The sequence below is a fragment of the Microtus ochrogaster genome, chromosome 5 (genome assembly GCF_000317375.1).
Source record: "Microtus ochrogaster isolate Prairie Vole_2 chromosome 5, MicOch1.0, whole genome shotgun sequence".
Lineage (NCBI taxonomy): Eukaryota > Metazoa > Chordata > Mammalia > Rodentia > Cricetidae > Microtus > Microtus ochrogaster.
The window spans coordinates 19,320,636-19,339,988 of NC_022012.1; the positions used below are offsets into that span (position 1 = coordinate 19,320,636).

Here is a 19,353-nt window from a genome sequence, read left to right on the forward strand (position 1 = left end):
CAACTTACTAAAACTGGATGGAGGTGGGCGGTCCTTGGACTTCCCACAGGTCAGGGAACCCTGATTGCTCTTTGAGCTGATGAGGGAGGGGGACTTGATCAGGGGAGGGGGAGGGAAATGGGAGGCAGTGGCGGGGAGGAGGACTACTCTGTACAGTGCCACTCCCAGAAGACGGGTTATTAAATGAAATTCTCAATACAAAGCATGGGATATCTCCCTACAAGTTATTGGTCAAGAAGGACCAAGTGCTTCCAAAACAACACAAGTTATAGTCATTGCGCTTACCCACCATAACTACATGGTAAGACCCTATTATTTGGTGGCAGGACACACAGAAATTAATCTCAAATAACCAGGACATGTCCTCCTTGCTTGGCTAGCTTTCACAGTGCCAAAAGGTACTATGCAGTCTGCTGTGGGAGGAAAGACACCAATGGTCTTTTGAATCCTGGACCATGGGCCCTGCATGTTATAATATGAACTTTCCAGACAAGCTATGTATAATGGTACAAGAAAAGCATGTTATGAGGTAACTAACTGCTTTCTCATTGATTTGGGGCCTGCTTCACATTGAGGGAAGTCCCTGGTCAAAAGCCCATAGCTCGGAAGATCACAGGCCCTGGAGTAGAATGTGCTATTGTATTTTGCTAAATGACCATGCTGTTAAATTGCCTTCTAAATATTTAGTTTTGTACCCGTAGTCCTGGGCTGCTCTTAATCTTGGTCAAAGAAACTTCTCAGTGACCAGCAGTCAACAGGAGGATGTGCAAGCGCAGAGAGTAAAGTCTGACTGCTCACTCTAACTGGGACATCTACATTAACACCACAACAGCTAGGTTAAAGCAGCATCTCGAAAGAGGAGGTGGAAGGAATGTAAGAGTTGGGACGGGGGCTGGGGGTTATTACAAACCAGTCTCCTGAACACAGCAGCTGTGGCTACCTGCACAAGACTTACTTCATAAGATCAACCCAACAAAAGATCTCCAGGCAATACCCCTTAGGAGTTTTCTGACACTACTGACATCAGATAGTTTCTGGGGTCTGAAGAACCATTCTTTATAGAGGATGTGGCTGCTACTAGGTTTCTCATGCTGCAGTGGATGGCCCCACACTCATGTATATATGAACAGCACTAACTGGACTTAGTGAATTTTTCAAAAAGCAAAACAAATAAATACATGAAGTTGGGGAAGAGGGCATGTATGGGGAACATGGGGGTAAATTACAGACAAATATTTCATTATGAACATGCATGAAGTTTAAAAAAAAAATTTAAAAAAATGTCTAGCCGGGCGATGGTGGCGCACGCCTTTAATCCCAGCACTCGGGAGGCAGAGGCAGGCGGATCTCTGTGAGATCGAGGCCAGCCTGGTCTACAAGAGCTAGTTCCAGGACAGGAGCCAAAAGCTAAGGAGAAACCCTGTCTCAAAAATCAAAAAAAAGAAAAAAAAATTGTCTATTCATTCAGCCAACCTACTAGGTATTGTTGTTATACACTTAGTCAGCATTTAATAATTTTTGCTACTTTCTGTGTTTGTTGTTACATTTATTTTAGCTTCTCACTTTCAGTAATTATCTAATTTTATTTCTGTTATATCTGTTTGTGAATAAAGCATGTGAAAATACTTGAAAAGTTAAGTTGGTTTCAAATGTACTTTAATAATCAAAAAGATGCTACAGTAAAAAAAACTCTAAAGTAGATTTGTGTGTATGTGTGTGCGTGTGATTTTATAGGGCCCTAATTACAACCCATACTCTTTCACTTACCCTTGGATTACATACGGAAACTGATGACTCTGAGCTGGGTCAGTTTGTGCTTGTGGAAGGGTACGATGCCTCAATCCTTCTGAAGAACCAGCAACTAATGACAAATTCTCTTGACTGGGGGATGGAGTTGTTGAATCAGAGTGATCTGAATTCTAAAATAAACAAACAAAAAATGTAAGTATATCTTACTAAACATGTATCTATAAAATCCCTTTGGAAAAAAAAACCCTAAATTTTAGAAACTGATTTGAATCTCATATCCCATAAAGCATATTTTGATTTTAATGAAACTAAAAGGGTCAGAAAGCCAAGATTATGATAGTAATACTGTATTTAACAGATAGACAACAGAATAACGACCTACAAAAAATGCATACTAAATTACGTAGATTAAATGACAGCAAGCAAAGCTCCTTTGACAATGCCTAGCACATAGAAAATGTCTAAGAATGCCACTAACTTCTAGTCATTTAAACTGCTACTATACGCCAGATATCTTGTAACATACGCCGGTAACACTGTCTAACAGAACGATGAAAAGCAGGGGTCTAACATCCCTGCTCTATCTGATATTAACAAAGAACCCAACTTAGAGCCATTTATAGTCTCCATCTCCACTTTCTTGGAAATACCAAGACTGCCCAAGATTTTTGGAATTTTCAATTCTAAACTTGTATCAATTTATAAATGCCATAAACAATTTTGTTTTTACAACCAACAAGATACCAATTAGGATTTTGGTGTTCATGCTCAAATGATTCAATAAATACAGCTTGGTAAAGTTCCTCAATGAGTAACAGAAAGCAGTTTTTCACGTATCGTACATTATTTAAAACATAATTACATTTTATATAAATTATAGTATTCACACCTTTAAAAGTTAGATACAATGCCACTTTTAAATCCTTCGAAGTTTGTTAAAATTGCGACATCCTCTTGATAGGCAGGATATCTTTTAGCCTGTCTACCTTCCTAAGTTCTGTCCAGGGGGTAAAAATCACAAGCACACTGATCTCCTGCAAAATGATCTCTTTAAGAAGTTACTTCATGAAAAACTGATACTAAATATTTTACTAAGAAGTCTGGCTCATTATGACATAACCAAGAAAGGCTTTTAAAAAAAATTCTCATTAAATGGGTCATTAAGATATGGTATTCAGGGCTGGAGAGATAGCTCAGAGGTTAAGTTAAGAGCACTGATTGTTCTCCTAGAGGTCCTGAGTTCAATTCCCAGCAACCACATGGTAGTTCATAACCATCTGTAATGAGATTTGGTTCCCTCTTCCGACCTTCAGGGATACATGCAGGCAGAACACTATATACATAATAAATAAATCTTAAAAAAAAATACGGTATTCATAGCAGAGCAGTATTGGCGCTTGCCTTTAATTCCAGCAGTTGGGATGCAGAGGCAAATGGATGGATCTCTGTGAGTTTGAGGCCAGCCTGATCTACAGAGTGAGTTCCAGGACAGCCAGGGCTACACAGAGAAACCCTGCCTTAAAATTGCCTCCCCCAAAAAGGTATCGTATCCATAAGTATAATTAATAGAAAAGCCTAGGTATATGTCAACACACCCTAATTTCTCTAAAACTTATTACTTCTCATTTTATTAGGCAATTCTTTTATGATTAGATTTTTTTATTATTTTCAAACCTCTTTGAAATCTTTAAACCATAAAAAACATAGGGGAAATTAAACTTATTTTTCCTTTGATACTTTTCATATTTTCATAACACTCTGGAAAAATATATATGCTAATGACATATTATGTCATTATGGCCAAGAAACCACTGGCTCAGTAGGAAAAAAACAAAAAATAAAAACTAGAATATACTTGTATCCAAAACTACATTAAAAAAAAATCTCTGTGCTAGTCTGGAATTTGTCCCTTTTTATGCCAAGGTAGGAAACATATAAAGATTCATATTCAATTTAATGTAAGTTCAATTCCCATGGCTGGTACCACAGAAGACACACTGAGTAAATAAGCAATTTAAGGATGTATTTCTTAAAGAACCAGTTATCTAATATATATTAGAAGATCTCTCAGGTAACTTACCCTATTGATTACACATGCCTTAATATTTGGATTGAATTCTTTTCCCTTTTTTCTTTTTCTTTGTGTTCCTCAAGGCAGGGTTTCTCTGTGTAGCCTTGGTTACCCTGGAACTCACTCTGTAGACCAGGCTGGCCTCAAACTCACGAAGATCCACCTGCCTCTACCTTCCAAGTGCTGGGATTAAAGGTGTGAGCTACCATAGCCCAGTTGATTAAATTCTTAACCAGGGAAATACCTTTAACACAATCAAAGTTCCCTGCTTCACCAAGAAGTAAGTAAAGAAAGCTTCCATGATCTCCATTATCTCACCCTAAAAGCTGAACTCCTACAAGCTTCCAAAAGAATTTCAGGCAGAAATGAGTATTTCATTACATAAGAGATAAATATATTAAGTGATTCTCCTCCGCTCTTCATTGTGAATGTAAGCCTAAATCCAGTGATTAAAAAGCAAAACAACCAAAACAAACAACAACAAAACCCAAAAGTCTTCTGCCAAGTAATCTACCTTAAGAAAATTTAGGTCATTTAGATTTAGATTTAAATAATTTAATGTGCTTTGAATAAAATATACTACACTTGATACCTTACTATTTCTTTTTTTTTTTTATTGAGAAAAAAAAAATTTCCACCTCCTCCCAGCCTCCCACTCCTCCCGCCCTCCTCCCACTCCTCTCCCCCTCCCTCTCAAGTCTGAAGAGCAGTCAGGGTTCCCTGCCCTGTGGAAAGTCCAAAGTCCTCCCCCCTCCATCCTGGTCTAGGAAGGTGAACATCCAAACTGGCTAGGCCCCCACAAAGCCAGAACAAGAAGTAGGATCAAAACCCAGTGCCATTGTCCTTGGCTTCTCAGCAACCCTCATTGTCCGCCATATTCAGAGAGTCCGGGTTTATCCCCTGCTTTTTCAGTCACAATCCAGCTGGCCTTGGTGAGCTCCCAATAGATCAGCCCCACATATACACATTAGAGTACTACTCAGCGGTAAAAAACAATGACTTCTCAAATTTTGCATGCAAATGGATGGAAATAGAAAATACTATCCTGAGTGAGGTAACACAGACCCAAAAAGATGAACATGGGATGTACTCACTCATAATTGGTTTCTAGCTACAAATAAAGGTCAGTGAGTCTATATTTTGATATCCTAAAGAAGCTAAATAAGAAGGTGAACCCAAAGAAAAACATATAGCTATCCTCCTGGGTAGGGGAAGTAGACAAGATTGCCAGGCAAAAAATCGGAATCTTAAGGGTGGGGTGGGAGGGGGAAAAGGAGAAAGGGAGAAAAAAGTGAGAAGGGTAGGATGGGGAGAACTTGGGGCAACGGGATGATTGGGCTTACTATTTCTTAAACTTCACTAGCCTAAGATTTATATTATATAACCACATCAACTCTGTTTCCAGAGTATTTCAGTAACTAAATCTATAAAGATTGGCTCCATTGCTGACCTGTCCATTAATCAAATTACAGCTCATGGTGAACAAATCTTGTAAGCAAAGTAACACTGTATCAAAAACAAATGCTAAATGTCATAGTCTTAAATTTTTCAAACAACCTCACTGAGTGTAGTGGCAAAGTCTTCGATCCCAGGAACTGTGAAGGAGAAGCAAATGGACCAAGGCCAGTCTCAGCTACACACCGTGAATTCAAGTCCAGAAGGCTTACATGAGACCCGCTCTCAAAATATCAAATGAAGATTAGAAATAAAACACTACGAACTCCAAGTGATCCATCTGGTTTGTTTGTTTTTTGGGGTTTTTTTGGATTTTCAAGACAGGGTTTCTCTGTAGCTTTTGGTTCCTGTCCTGGAACTAGCTCTTCTAGACCAGGCTGGCCTCAAACTCACAGAGATCAGCCTGCCTCTGCCTCCCGAGTGCTAGCGGCCGGCTAAAATATTTATTTATTTATTTATTTATTTGTTATGTATACAATATTCTGTCTGTGTGTATGTCTGCAGGCCAGAAGAGGGCACCAGACCTCATTACAGATGGTTGTGAGCCACCATGTGGTTGCTGGGAATTGAACTCAGGACCTTTGGAAGAGCAGGCAATGCTCTTAACCACTGAGCCATCTCTCCAGCCGCAACCCATCTGTTTTGTTTGCACATTTGTTCTTTGCTGTGACGAGGACTGACCCAGAGCCTAACATATGCTAGACCGTGTTGTACTGCGGAACTACACCCCAGCCCTCCATTTAGTTTTTAGAGGCAGATAAAGAAAATCAGAGAAGTTCAATGTTTACTCCTCTCAAAACAACTCACAGAATTGGTGCTGGATGCCAGTGCTTCATGCCCTTCTCTATTGGTGATGGACTTTGGAGAACTGGGAGGACTCCGAGAAGTACAGACTAGATGAACCATATGATACTCATCTTGCTAAAATTAAAGAAGATCATGTTTAAAGAAAAATTTACAGTTTAAAAAGTCACTAGCTAAGCTAAAGTATTAGACTCAAGACTTAAATTCCTTTCCTTTCTAGCCTAGCCATTTTGTTAGTAATAAATTGTTCAATATTTGGAGGTAAGTTTGCCATTTTAATATTTTCTAGCCTTCTGAATGCAATATTTTCTATCCATGCTTAAGGAATGGTTTCAATACTCAATGACTATTATGTTAAAAGTACTTGGCATACATAGATTTTAAACAACAAATATTACAAAATATTTCATAATAATTTTATTATTTTCATAATAAAAATTATCAACATAAACTATTAATCCAATATAAAATATATACTGTCTTAATAACAATGTAAAAGTCACCTTGAGATTTCAGACCCACAAACTCTGAATAGCAGAACTACTTCAGTTACTTGAACATACTGATAAAAGCAACTCATCTCTTTTGCCTTAATTTTAGCAAAGTGAAGTACAGCTTTTTACTGCTTTCCAAACTAAGTCAACATTTTTTATCCATAACATTTTTACACACAGATATAGAGCATATATTTGAATTCTATTCTGTAAATATTCCATATTATTTCCACAGACTTACAACTGTGGCTGAGAAAAAACATTTTAAATAATAACTAGGCTGGTCTTTATGCTTTAATGAGATCACACAGAAATGTACACAAGACATACAGCTGGTAAGCTAGAAAACATGATGGCAGCAGACAACAGAGGAGGAGAGAGCCAAGGTAGCATTTCTGAACAACTATGAAGAGCAGCAGCAGCAGCATGGAGAAGGGTGGGCAGGCAAGAGCCTGAGTGAAAAGGGGAAGACCTGATCAACTATCAAGTGAAAAAGGAAGACCTGATCAACTATCAAGTGAAAAAGGAAGACCTGATCAACTATCAAGGAACCCAGACTTGTGCTCAGTTCTGAGGTGAATTCCAGGAAAATCAAGGGCAGCCTTAAAGGAACTTATGATATTGTTAACTGACCAAATTAGTGCATTCGGGCACCACAACAACAAACCAGTGCAATAGGGCTCAATGAGAGACATACATGACAATATTTTGCATAAAACAAAAATCTAAACTACAGTTGCTCTAGGAGTCTAGAGGATGAAGTTCTTGGGGTTATGCTGTTTAAGGAAAAGTTTCAGACAGACAGCATGACATAGGTAGTCTCTCTTGATACACAAACTCAGCTTCTGAATAGGAAATACTGAAGTATCCAATGTGTATCCCCATAAAACCAGGGCCAAAAGGTCATACTAATAATGGTTTATCAAAACATCCATCCACCTTCGAGGAATATATCTATAGAACATTTTATAACTAAACAGTTTGTAGAACCAATACCAACATTTTACTGAAAGGAAACCAACTTTAAGAAAAAAAACAATTCAAAGAACCATTTCAAAAGTAACACTTCCCAAGGTCTGCAAAAGTCTTTTGAGAATATTCATGTTCTGGCCTCAGGCTGTTATTCAGAATATTTCAGAGAGCAGAACATATAGCTGTTTTAAACAGGAAAACAAAGTTCAGGATAGCTTATTGGTAGTGCAAAGTCCTAGGCTGGAGATGACCCAGCAACAGAAAAGTAGAAAAAAAGAATGGGTGAGCTCATTTAAGGACTATTCTATATAATACTATAATAGTGGAAACATGTAATTCTACATTTATCAAAATCCACAGAGTATTCATCACCTAGATAACTCTGAGAATGCATAATTTCAGTGATAATGTCCACTGATCACAACTATGATGGCTAAAGCAGGCTATACATTAGGGGAAAATGGATGAGAAATCTCTGTGCTATAAACTACAATATTTTTTAGGTGGGCAGATGGTAAAACACTATAGCCATTTGAAACAAGCAACTGAACAGTCAGAAGCCACACTGGCAAAGCTAAAAAGGCCCTTAAGTAGAGAAATACATTGACATTACATTTTATGTGTCCCACAGGTGATTATAAGCAGAGTAAAAGAGATCAGGAATATCTGCATTAAGACTTCAGTTAAAAAGCCAAACACAAAATAGAACACTATCCAATCTTACTATATTCACAAACAAAAGTAACATAGCAAGAATAAAAAGTTATAAAGTAAAAACATCACAAAAAACAATGAGCTAAAAGATGCATTAAAATAATTAGCATTCGAGTTGACTGTCAAAGAGCTACCTTGGAGCATATGAAGCACTGCCTTGGAGCATCAGTGTTTAAATTCTGATGAACAGGTTTGCCACTTAGGCATCATCCTATTTCCTTTCTAGAAATTAAACTCCTAACTCAAACCATTAAAAATGTTATATATCCTGATTTAAAATGGCTTTATAGAGGTGTTATCAATCTTTGAGCACTGTAAACACTCTATGCTTGGAGTACTGACAAGTCAGTGTTTTCTTCTAAAAGATGAAAAATATCTGAACAAAAGATTCAGATTTAGCTCAGATGGGCATACAAAACTGTTAGCCAAACAACCTCTATGCTCTGCCTTGTTGTTACCTTCTGAAGTATTTTATCTGTTCTGCTACCCACAGGAGCTGATGAACTCAATCTGCTAGACAAAACTTGAGAGGCAGTTTCTCCCACTCTTCTAAGGTAGAAGGAGAGCTTACTTTTCTGAGAATGTCTTTCAGCTGCAGATGGTCAGGAAGCAGTCGGCCTGAATACACCAACCTCTGGTCCTTCGTCAACTAGAAATGGGATAGAAGAAAGAAGTCAGTTTTTTTTACTATATATATTTAAGGTTAAGGAAAACATGACCAAATATGGATAAAACTAAACTCTCTTTGGGGACAAGTAAGAAGAAAACAGATATTTTAAGAACTTTAGTCCCAAGTTCTGCTTAAGGCATTTAAGAGCTGGGCAAATGGCAGCATAGCTACAATAATAATAATAATAATAATAATATTAATAATAATAATAATAATACAGATCATCACATAAAACTTGACAAAAAGATAAGCAAATGTATTTTATCAGCTGTAATATAGCACTCTTAATTAAAAGCTTTCAATTTCATATAAACGGAAAGGCAAAGGGCCTTCTATCAATAGATATTAGAAGATAGATGTTCAAGATCACTAGTTATTTTAAACTGGTTTGTCAGTTATTTTTTTAACATAAAGTATATCCAGACCCATTTTCTTCCTTCCAAACACAATGCAGAAGAACTTACTGGCCTTAGTTTGAAAGTCATTTAGATCTAATGGGGTTCCCACAACTATTCCAGCTTTATTTCTGCCACTTACAAATATCTACACATTCAAAACCACAAAACCAAAGAAAGCAACACAAATGCATGGATATTCAGTTGTCACCTCTATATGTAAACCATAATAGAAAGTGTGTTCTGGTTGGCTCTGTTACATTTTAGTACTTCATAGTAAGTCTACTAAAACTCACACTGCTAGCATTATTTAAAATTAGTGTGTTTCTGTTAGTCCCCATAAAGCATATTTGCAAATGTTCCTTGAATTCCAAGGAAACAATTCATTGGCTATACCAAATGTTAAATTCAAAATCCAATCCAAGCCATAAATATAATTTTAAACAAACTGTATTTTCAGCAAGGCTATGACAAGAGTCATATATTTGAAAGTCATAATGGAAATTATTATGCTGAGTGACATTGATAGATCAAGCATTCTTAGACAAGAAAAGACACTAGAGAAATACAGTTACCCTTCCAAGATGCTTAACTGATAGATGAGATTTTTAGTGTGCCATTTCTAAAATGCAAAGTGTAAACTCCTATATTATGTTAAAAAAAAAACAAATATAAAAGGCTTTTTAATGCCAAGTCTTGAAAACTCTAACCAGCACATAAAAACTGAACAGAGCTCCTTCTATATACATTTGATCTTCATTTCATTTCCTGCCACTTAACCTCCCTCCCTAAAACCCCTAAACTCTAGATTTTGCTTGATGATAAAGTAATTAGTATCTAGAGAGCAAAAGTCTTGGAATGGGGCTTGGTTTCAAGAGGAACCAACCCCGTGATTAGAGATGTCACTTCCTGTCCCAATCTCCAGAGAGAGGGTCTTGGTGTGGGAGGTCCTTCTGTAGATGTGTTGCTTTTATTGGTTAATGAATAAAGAAACTTCTTGGCCTGTTGATAGGGCAGAGTAGAACTAGGTGGGGAAACTATACTAAATGCTGGGAGAAAGAAGCACAATCAGGAGAAACCATGAAGCCCCTCCAGAGACAGATGCTGGAACTTTACCCAGTAAACCACAGCCTCATGGCAATACACAGATTAATGGAAACCTCAAGATTACATTAGAGCAAATGCATTTCTTTCCACTCGACTTGGTACAACCTCTAGGGGTTTGCTTCAGTTTTATATACCTTCTCACTAAATATATAGTTTTCTTTCCCTTCTTACATAAAAGGCAGGAAACTGTGCTTTCTCTCTGAGGGCCCTGCTTTCTTAGTATATCCTGTGGACAACACCTTAGTCTTTCTAACAAATATGTAATATTCTACTGTACTTAAGTACTACACTTATTTATATTTATTTGAATGTTTCCAAGCTTCTTATATACAGGGAACTTCTCTCACATTATTCTATTTATCTCTGCATTCCCTCACAAAACCTAACTGGAACAGACACAAGAAAAAAGACATCAATGTAGTGGGAAACAGTAAATATATAAAACAAGGCATTTCTCCCCCACAGGAGAGAAAGAGGACAAGAGAAGTAGGGTCTATAGAAGGTCTTTGGTTCATGCATATTTCTCTTTTTGTGGGTTGGGCTTTTTTTAAACAACATCTGTATAACAAAAGGAAGAATCTAATAGAAAAAAATTGACATTGCAGGATAGACAGATGAAGATTATCGAGAGCAACATCACTGATTTACTGCTTGTGGGGTTTTGTGCATAGGAGCCAGACTCATAGAGTAGGGCAGATATATAGAGACAGCTGAAGAGGAGTCAGGAAGTGTGTACAAGATCCTACAGGCATCTCCCTGTGCCTTGCATTTCTCATCTACAAAAGGAGGATAGTAACAGTATTTACTGCACAGGTTGGAGTCTAAGAACAGAATGCACATCAACCTTTTAAAACAGAACACAACATTCAAGAGGCCACAGATATTAATTTCTGCTATCTATATTATTTCACTAAGATCTAACAGGACTATGTGAAACTGTTGGGAAAGTGATATGTCTTTCCAAAACGTTGCTTTGCAACATGAAGGCAACAAATCAGGATGCTCAAGAGCAAGACTGACACAAAAGCAAACTTGGCTAAAGCTACAAAAGGCTGAACAAGAAAGCCTTGACCCATACTAACTTTCAAGTCTCCATTTCAAACGACATTTGTAGGTAACAACAGAAATCTTTAACCTTCTCTGTACAGAAATACATTTTAAAGTTGGCAAAAAGTCCACATCCATAGCTTAAGTCATTTAACATCAGATTTTTTAGTGGAAGAATGCCATTATTTACCAACTACTTCTAAGGTACTCAACCTACCTGGACATAATCTACTTCCTTTCTATGCAGATTACCTCTACTTTTTTATTAAACTGTAACAGTAATAGAATTAATCAGAAACTATCACTTCTGAGCAAGAAAAATGCTAGAAAATGTAGTAGTAAGGACCACTAATCCACACACACTTCCAGTATAAGCCATTAATCTTTACAATATATTAATAATAATAAATGTATAAAGCACACTAGAAAAACAATTTTATACTTTGTTTTGAGACAAAATTTTTCCAGAAGAAATAGCTTCAGACACTTCAGTCTCCAGAAGCACACGCTTAAAAAACCTACATTATAACATCTGGACAAAGGTTTCTCGGTGTGTGTCCTGGAATAGTGGATATTTGATAGTCTTTTCTGACCTCCTTGGCACCTGCACTTACATACACAAGGAAAACATTCACACACAACAGTCTAGAAAAATTTAAATATTCATAAGGCCAACACATGAATTTACAAAACCAACTATATTTTCATACTTCAAAAGATTCGTTAAGTATGAAAAGATTAAGGTTTGTGTGTATATGTAGTATGTGTCTATAGACAGACTAAATGGGTCTCTTTTATATGACTTTAAAAATCATGTCAAACTCAGAAACAAACAAAAAGCCCACATGTTCTCCCTCATATGTGGATCCTAGCCTATAATGTAATAGGTATCACTTTGGGAATATTATAAAATTTAAAAAGGAGACCAAGTGAGGGTAATAAGAGGTAATAATAATGATAAAATGTAGACAAGAGAATAGCCATTTTAACTGAATAGTTTGTGACCGGGCAAGTGTTTGAGTAATGTGTTGCTTCTATTAGTAAGTTAATCAGAATAAAGTGATTTTAAAAAAAATCTCAAAAAAAATGGAAAACAGACAAAAAACCCTCTATACTAAATGTCATGACACTATTATGCCCAACTTTAGCATAACTAAATTCTGCATAATTTCAAAATATTAATTCTGAACTTTAAATATGCGGATTTTAAAAATGTATGATAATGATTCAATAAAAGTAATCTTCAACTGGCTGGTAAGTTCTAATAACTAGCATACAAGTACTCTGAAAATAGAAACTATTACATTTCAGTTTACATGCTCAGTTCTAAGTGTCAAATAGCTTTAAAGAGTTAAATACAAAAAAAGAGTTAAATACAAGAAAGCACACAAAATATGGACTCTGTGGAATACTAATTTTTAAAATTTTTAAACATGTCTCTAATCAAATTCCCTCAGTCCAAAGCTCCGGGAGATTCAGAAGTATATAACCAGAAACATGGTTCCCCAAACCGCCTCTAGTCTCTATCTCCTAACAGCAATAACCAGTGTTCAGAATTTTCAGAATATACAATATCTGGAATTCTCAATGAATATTCCCTGATTAAAGGTTTCCACTCCTAGGCCATTCAGTTACATGTCAGATGTATGTGCAATAGAGAATGCCAAAGTATAGAATTTAATACACTGTGAAGAGAACAAAAATAGCAACACAGTCTGCAGTCTTAAAATATTATGCTCCCATATTTTCTTATAGTTTATCAGAATAAATGGTACTAACCACAGTAACCTGATTAGGTGCTAGCACAATAATAAGGATATGTTACTCAACTCTGTAGTTTCTAGCTATTATAGCATATCTAGGTACATCTCAAATGCAAATCTTTTTTTTAATTAAAGAAAATTCTTTAACATGTATGGGTATTTTCCCTTCATACATGCCTTTGTACCAAGTGTGAGTGTGATGCCCACAGAAGCCAGAAGAGGGCATCAGATCCCAAAGAACTGGAGTTTAAGACACTTGTGAACAGCCATGTTGGTGCTGGCCATTGAACCCCCATCCTCTGCAAGAGCAACAAGAACTCTTAAACGTCTGAGCTATCTCTCCAGCCCCAAACATTTTTAATAGTCAAATTCATTTTTTTTCCTGCTTATAGATGTATAATTGATAGAGTCAAGTCACTACAGGGCAGCCTATTGCCAAGTGTGTGTGTGTGTGTGTGTGTGTGTGTGTGTGTGTGTGTGAATACATATATGTGTATACATATACATGTACATATATGGCTAAGGGCCTTCTCTTTCAAGTCAGACCAACTTCGGTTCAAATCCAATTCTACCTAAAGAGTTTTATGACATTAGACAAAAGAATCATCAAGTCTCTATTTTCTCATCTATAAAAGAGCTAATATCACAAGATGTCTACCACAAATAAACATTATAGAGCATATCAGGTATTTAGTAAAACACCTGGTCTAAATGGCAGTTTAAAATCAGAGCAATTAAATAAAAGCATTTTAGACAAATCAGTATAATATAAAGAGAAATTTAAACTAAAAACTCTAGAACCTCCAAAAAGCATTAATGCAGTATTAAACAAAACCTTATTTTTTTCTAAGAAAAAGGGCATGAGGATAAGACTAAAATACTTAAGTAAATTTTAGTCAGCAGTCATTAAAATCTTTAAATTTCTATTTTTTCATCATTGTCACATTTAATCTGACAGTACCATTCGTTCAGTGTTTTTTTATACTGAGCTATACTGCTAGGTGACATAAAGTCTTGTTAGATTTGTTAAAATTATATAAGACAACTGTCTTATCAAGTAAAAAGTATTCATACATATGGATTCTACATCTTGAAATCAACAGTCCTAAAGTGATCAAGCTACTACATTTTTTTAATGAACAGTAAGTAAGGAATACGGAATTACAAAATACTAAACAATAAAGCTCAAAAAAAAGTTACAAGACATACTACTTCTACTGAAGAAAGGGAAAACTTCCTTCTGGACTGCATAATGTTATATTCTCAGAACAGAACCTGTATTCACTTGGTTCTGCTCGTTTCTTCACTTCCAATAGAAGTTAAAGTAAAAGAACAGCTTGAAAAGCTAGTGCAGGCTTCCCTGGCTAATCAGGAAAGCCAGAAGACCTACGTATTGAAAGTGATTGCTTTAGTTTTTTACCACCATAAAATAAACAGAAAAGATAGAGGAAATGTACCCAGAGGTAAGACACACATCACAAGGCACTGTGACCCCAAGCACTGGAAAGCTTGCCCTCAACATCAAATTCAGGGTAAGGCAACCCCATCTCTAGCTCCCTACTGTTTGCAAATAAGATGACATTAAGTAAGAAGAAATGGAAACAAGCCTAACGACAGGTGAATTTTATATCTTTTAATTGGATAGTACATCTACTCAACAATGTGAAGTTCAGGCATTTTGGCATTTACATCTCTGATAACTAAGTCAAAGTTCAGACTAGAATCCAACACTCAAGGCAAAGTGGCCTTCTAACAAGGCTCTTTGGCATCCTATAGCAATTACTAAAATTTTTATAATCTGAAACACTATCAACATGAACTGGTACTAGTGAACTTCCCAGTTCCTAAACCAATTACAAGTATCTTTAGAAGTTATCTGAATTCCAAGTGCTCAATTCCACATAAAATTTTCACATATATATATAACATATGTCTAAATTAGAAAATATCTTCCCCTTCTAGTCTTTTTACTTAGAACTGTAACACTAACTAGTCTTTTTATTTAGAAACGTATTGCTTATTATTATAATAATAGAAGGTTTAGAGTCCTCAGCGCAACATTAAGTCTGAAAGAATAGCTGGTCAACGTGGCAGGTGGGAGGACCCACAGTCCAACAACTTGGGAAGCTGAGATGGGCGAATCAGAATTTGAGATCATGCTGTGCAAACCAGTAAGACCTTCTTGTCTGTGAAGGTGAGGCATGCACACATGAATGCACACACAGGACATAACACTTAAAGCATTTAAAAAGCTGAGTAAGTCATTGGGGGCAGTCACAAGGAATTAAACTCCTGTTATAATCTTGCTTCATTACAAAATGTTTTGACTTCTAAATAACCTTACAAAGAAAATGTTTATGACTCCCAATTCCTAGAGCTGATGACTTCTATTGGCTATAGAGTACCACTAACTGCAGTTACTCAACAACCGTGATGTTTCAAATTAATTTCAGATGTAAGTCAGAACGGAAACCTGTCAAGTCTAATAATTGCACAAAATTTTCAACCTAGAAATGAACTTGACAAGACATTACAATCCACTCAGAAAACTTGCTGGAGAAATGTTACAAAGTAAAGTCATTAATTATAGTATGTGGTGCAGGCTCCTAAAGACTCTCCAGTGTGTCTGAGTCAGGCAAGCCAAGAAAGAGTTCTCTGCAAGTGATGACCCCTCAGGCATCAGGACCAGCTGCCCAACAGTCCTGCAGTAGGGACTAGTTGTCCCGGGACACGTCAGGCAAACAGGCTTCACATCTCTATCTCACATAACTTTTTGATTTTTTTTTTAGAAGAGTTTTAAAGAGTACTAAATCTGTTTTGGTTTGGGGGACAGGATCATGCTCACTGTGCAGCTAAGAATGACCCTGAACTGCTGATCTCCAGCTTCCACCTCCCCAACTGCTAAGATTACACCACATTAGGCTTAATCCAAACTCTTGATCCACATATTGCAGAGCAAGTCCCTTAATGGTGTAATATTATAACATGTAGATCTCACCTTAGTACACACCATACCAGTACGTGCATACGTAAGAAAGTACTTTAAAATAGTATTTGGGCTGTGTTATGAAATCTATGCCAATCAATGACTATTCTCACAAGGTGCTTTCTATTTCAAAAATGTGGGAAAACAAAATATGCAATAGAAAAATTTTGGTGTAAATCTTCACTTTCAAACTTAAGTTTTCAATGAGCAAAAGTCCTAACTTTAAGTTTGTTCCAACTACTAAGGAACTCAGTGTTCCCACACACAATAAAAATATTTGTGTCACAAATACAGCTAAGGACGAATGAGTTTAAAACAAACAACAAAAAATACACCCTCCAGCTTTGGCAATGAAGTAATTCAGTGGTTATTCCAGATGTCTAAATCTTAAACAATACTGCAATAGACACTAAGTCATAAATATCTTAACATAGACCAACATCTTCCAGACTGAGGTGCACAAAACAGGCCTAAAAAGCAGTTGTTTCCCAACTAGCTAGTATATAAACCAAGTCTCTTTATTATTTAAAGATTGAGTAGTTGAATACTAGATGTTCAAGAATGAAAAAGTTATACAATAGAGCACAGGAACGCCTCACTAAAATATACTCTGGATGACACACCTTTCTAAACTAGTGAAAGACTTACCAACTACGTACCTTCAAATCAGACTTTAGGGACAAATGGCGACACTATCTTTCCAACACCAAGATAAAGAATGGAAAACAAAGGCACACTGATCTGAGCGAAACAGATGATATAACCAAAGAAAGAAACAGGTATCAAATGACTGGGGTGTGTGGGAAAAGTGCCCGACTCAATGTCTCTGTCTTCAGGAGAAATGTGAGGTGGGAAGTGGGGGAACAAGGTGAACTGCAACTCACAACACGTGCGATGGGGTGAGGGTTAGAGGGTAATTTTCGCCAAGTCACATACTCATTCCAAAAGAGAATATTCTCTTCGCCATGAACATATTCCTGGGCCAGGTATTTAAAATTAAAATGGAATTTTGCCCTAGGAAGCAATGAAAGTTCTAATATAGACCGTGATTCTTTATCTCAAAAACAAATAAAATTAGTATCTGATATTCACATTAGATGACTTTAAGTTGCACGGAAGATGGTCCCTTTTCCATCACTGCAAATTCTTGTCTCTTGGTATTTCTGTATACTCACTAATTAACTGAACCTCATTAGGAAGATAATGATGGTGGTTCGCTCAGGAGACACCCGCAACCTCACAACCAAAAGTATTTCGAATACTATGTGATTGGCGAGGAGGGTTGGCAAGCTGGGCGAAGGGAGGTACCAGGCACACGGGGCTGCAGGCCAGGGCAGCTGCGTTCAGTTTTACACTTACAGGTTTGCTAGGGTACACGTTAGATAGATGCGTTTTTAGTTTCCCCACGGTCCAGTTCAAGAAGCAGCTAATGGTCTGGTCACTGTATTTCTGATTCGGTGCCTTAATGATGAGAGTCACAGGAATCTCCATCCCACTCTGGTCCATGGTGCTCTCAAAGTCGGACAGTCTAGCGGCGCTGCAGCTAAGCAGTAACTGGGCGGGCACGGCTGGGATGGGGATAGACGTGAGTTCTCAATATTCTGGGTCCAAATCAGTCACAAGCACAGCGGTCGATACGAAGGCCATTGCCGGTACCAACGATGGACGGTGGCGGTGGTGGCGGCAGGCTCTGAGTGCCGGGCCGGGGGTGCAGCTGTCCCCGCCAGGTTTGGGCTCCGCCAGGCTCCGGACTGCGGAGGAAGGCGGGCAGGTGACCCGGGGAGGACGCGAAGGACAGGCCCCGGAGGACCGCTCAGCGCCCCGCCCCCGCCGCGACCCCCGTGCTGAAACGCAACAAGGCCCTACGCGAGCACCCGCGCGGCCTGAGCGGCTGAAGACGGAGTCTGGGGAGCGAGCCTGGAAGGAGGCGGCAGCGGCCGCGGAGCGAGCATCAAGAGAAGGCGGCCGGAGCGCAAGCCCGGAGGAAGGCAGGCCGCGACCGCAGAGCGAGCCTGCGAGCAGGAAGGCCGCCCGGAGCTCGCCCTCCGGGGCTCGCGGGGCAGCGCGGTAGCAGCGGGCGACTGGGCCGCAGGCGCCTCGGGCTCTCCGGAAAGCGGCCGGGCGGTCAGGACAGGCGCTGCCGGGCGGCAGGTGGCGGGAGGAGGGCGGGGACCGGGCCGCGCTAGCGCCCGAAATTGTTGTTGTGAGCAGGGTCGGCTCCCGGGTAAGCCGGAAGACTCGAGGCGGAAGTGCGTCACGCTCGCGGCACGCCCTTTCGCCCCGCCGGGTCAGCCCCGCCCGCGAGGCCTGCTGGGCCTCTGAGTGGCCCGTGCCGGTGCTCGGTCCCGGTACTGCGCGACCACTGGCGTGGCTGGCGCTGGTGTGTACCCCGCCTTCCCCACACCCCCGAAAGTGGAGGAAGTGCTCCGGCCCGCGAGCTGGCTCAGCAAACTTAATAATATCCAGTCCTTCCTGATGCTGCGTCAAACGTGGGCTCCCATTTTCCTCAGTGTCAGCTGTCTGCGCGACAGTGCCACGTCGTGTCGTCGTGTCTGGAGCTGAGGCTCAGACCTGAGCTCCGCTAGGCTCTGCGGAGCTCTAGGGAACCGTTTCTGAGCCTGTTGCTTTAGGAGCCGAGGCTGCCTGCCCCGCTGCATGAGTAAGTGGGCTGTGCGTGTCAAACCAAGCATGTCTTTACGTGGCTGTCTCGCACACCTCCGTCTGTCACAGTTCCTCTTAATTCTTACAAAACTTGCCGGGTTCTTCCATCAGCTGTGCGCCCGGTACAGTGGGACGTGAAGTTAGATGGTCTTGCTCGTTTCTGTTTCGCGGCTTAGACATGGCAATGCAAGGCTGAATGCACGGTTGCACCTTGCCCTCTTCATTTTGCAGTGGTTAAGGAGCACGTACAGAAAATTTAAGTTGGATAGATGTGCATTTTCACAGCTCCAGGGTTCCACTTGAAGGGAGGGTGTACAGGAGCTGATCTCTCCCTTTGCCCTAGAAAGGTCTTCAAGCTACTACTGGATGAGAGACCACCGGGAAGTTCTTTTCTGGTTAATAGAGCAGAATCCCCTACACCAATGTTTTTCAACTTGTGGGTCGCGAACCCCTTCACAGGGGTTG

The 19,353-nt window shown here is 39.0% G+C and overlaps 1 protein-coding gene across 1 annotated transcript in view; it reads right to left on the reverse strand.

The window, feature by feature from the left end:
• Positions 1–17,754, reverse strand: part of Herpud2 (HERPUD family member 2) — a 32,345-nt gene extending 14,591 nt beyond the window's left edge. Inside the window, exons 1-4 of the mRNA XM_005346959.3 lie at positions 17,587–17,754; positions 8,831–8,908; positions 6,083–6,196; positions 1,768–1,919 (exon numbers count right to left, since the gene is read on the reverse strand). Coding sequence (XP_005347016.1) covers positions 1,768–1,919; positions 6,083–6,196; positions 8,831–8,908; positions 17,587–17,733 — 491 coding nt within the window. The 5' untranslated portion in view covers positions 17,734–17,754. The remainder of the gene's footprint in view (positions 1–1,767; positions 1,920–6,082; positions 6,197–8,830; positions 8,909–17,586) is intronic.
• Between the last annotated feature and the right edge of the window lie 1,599 nt (positions 17,755–19,353).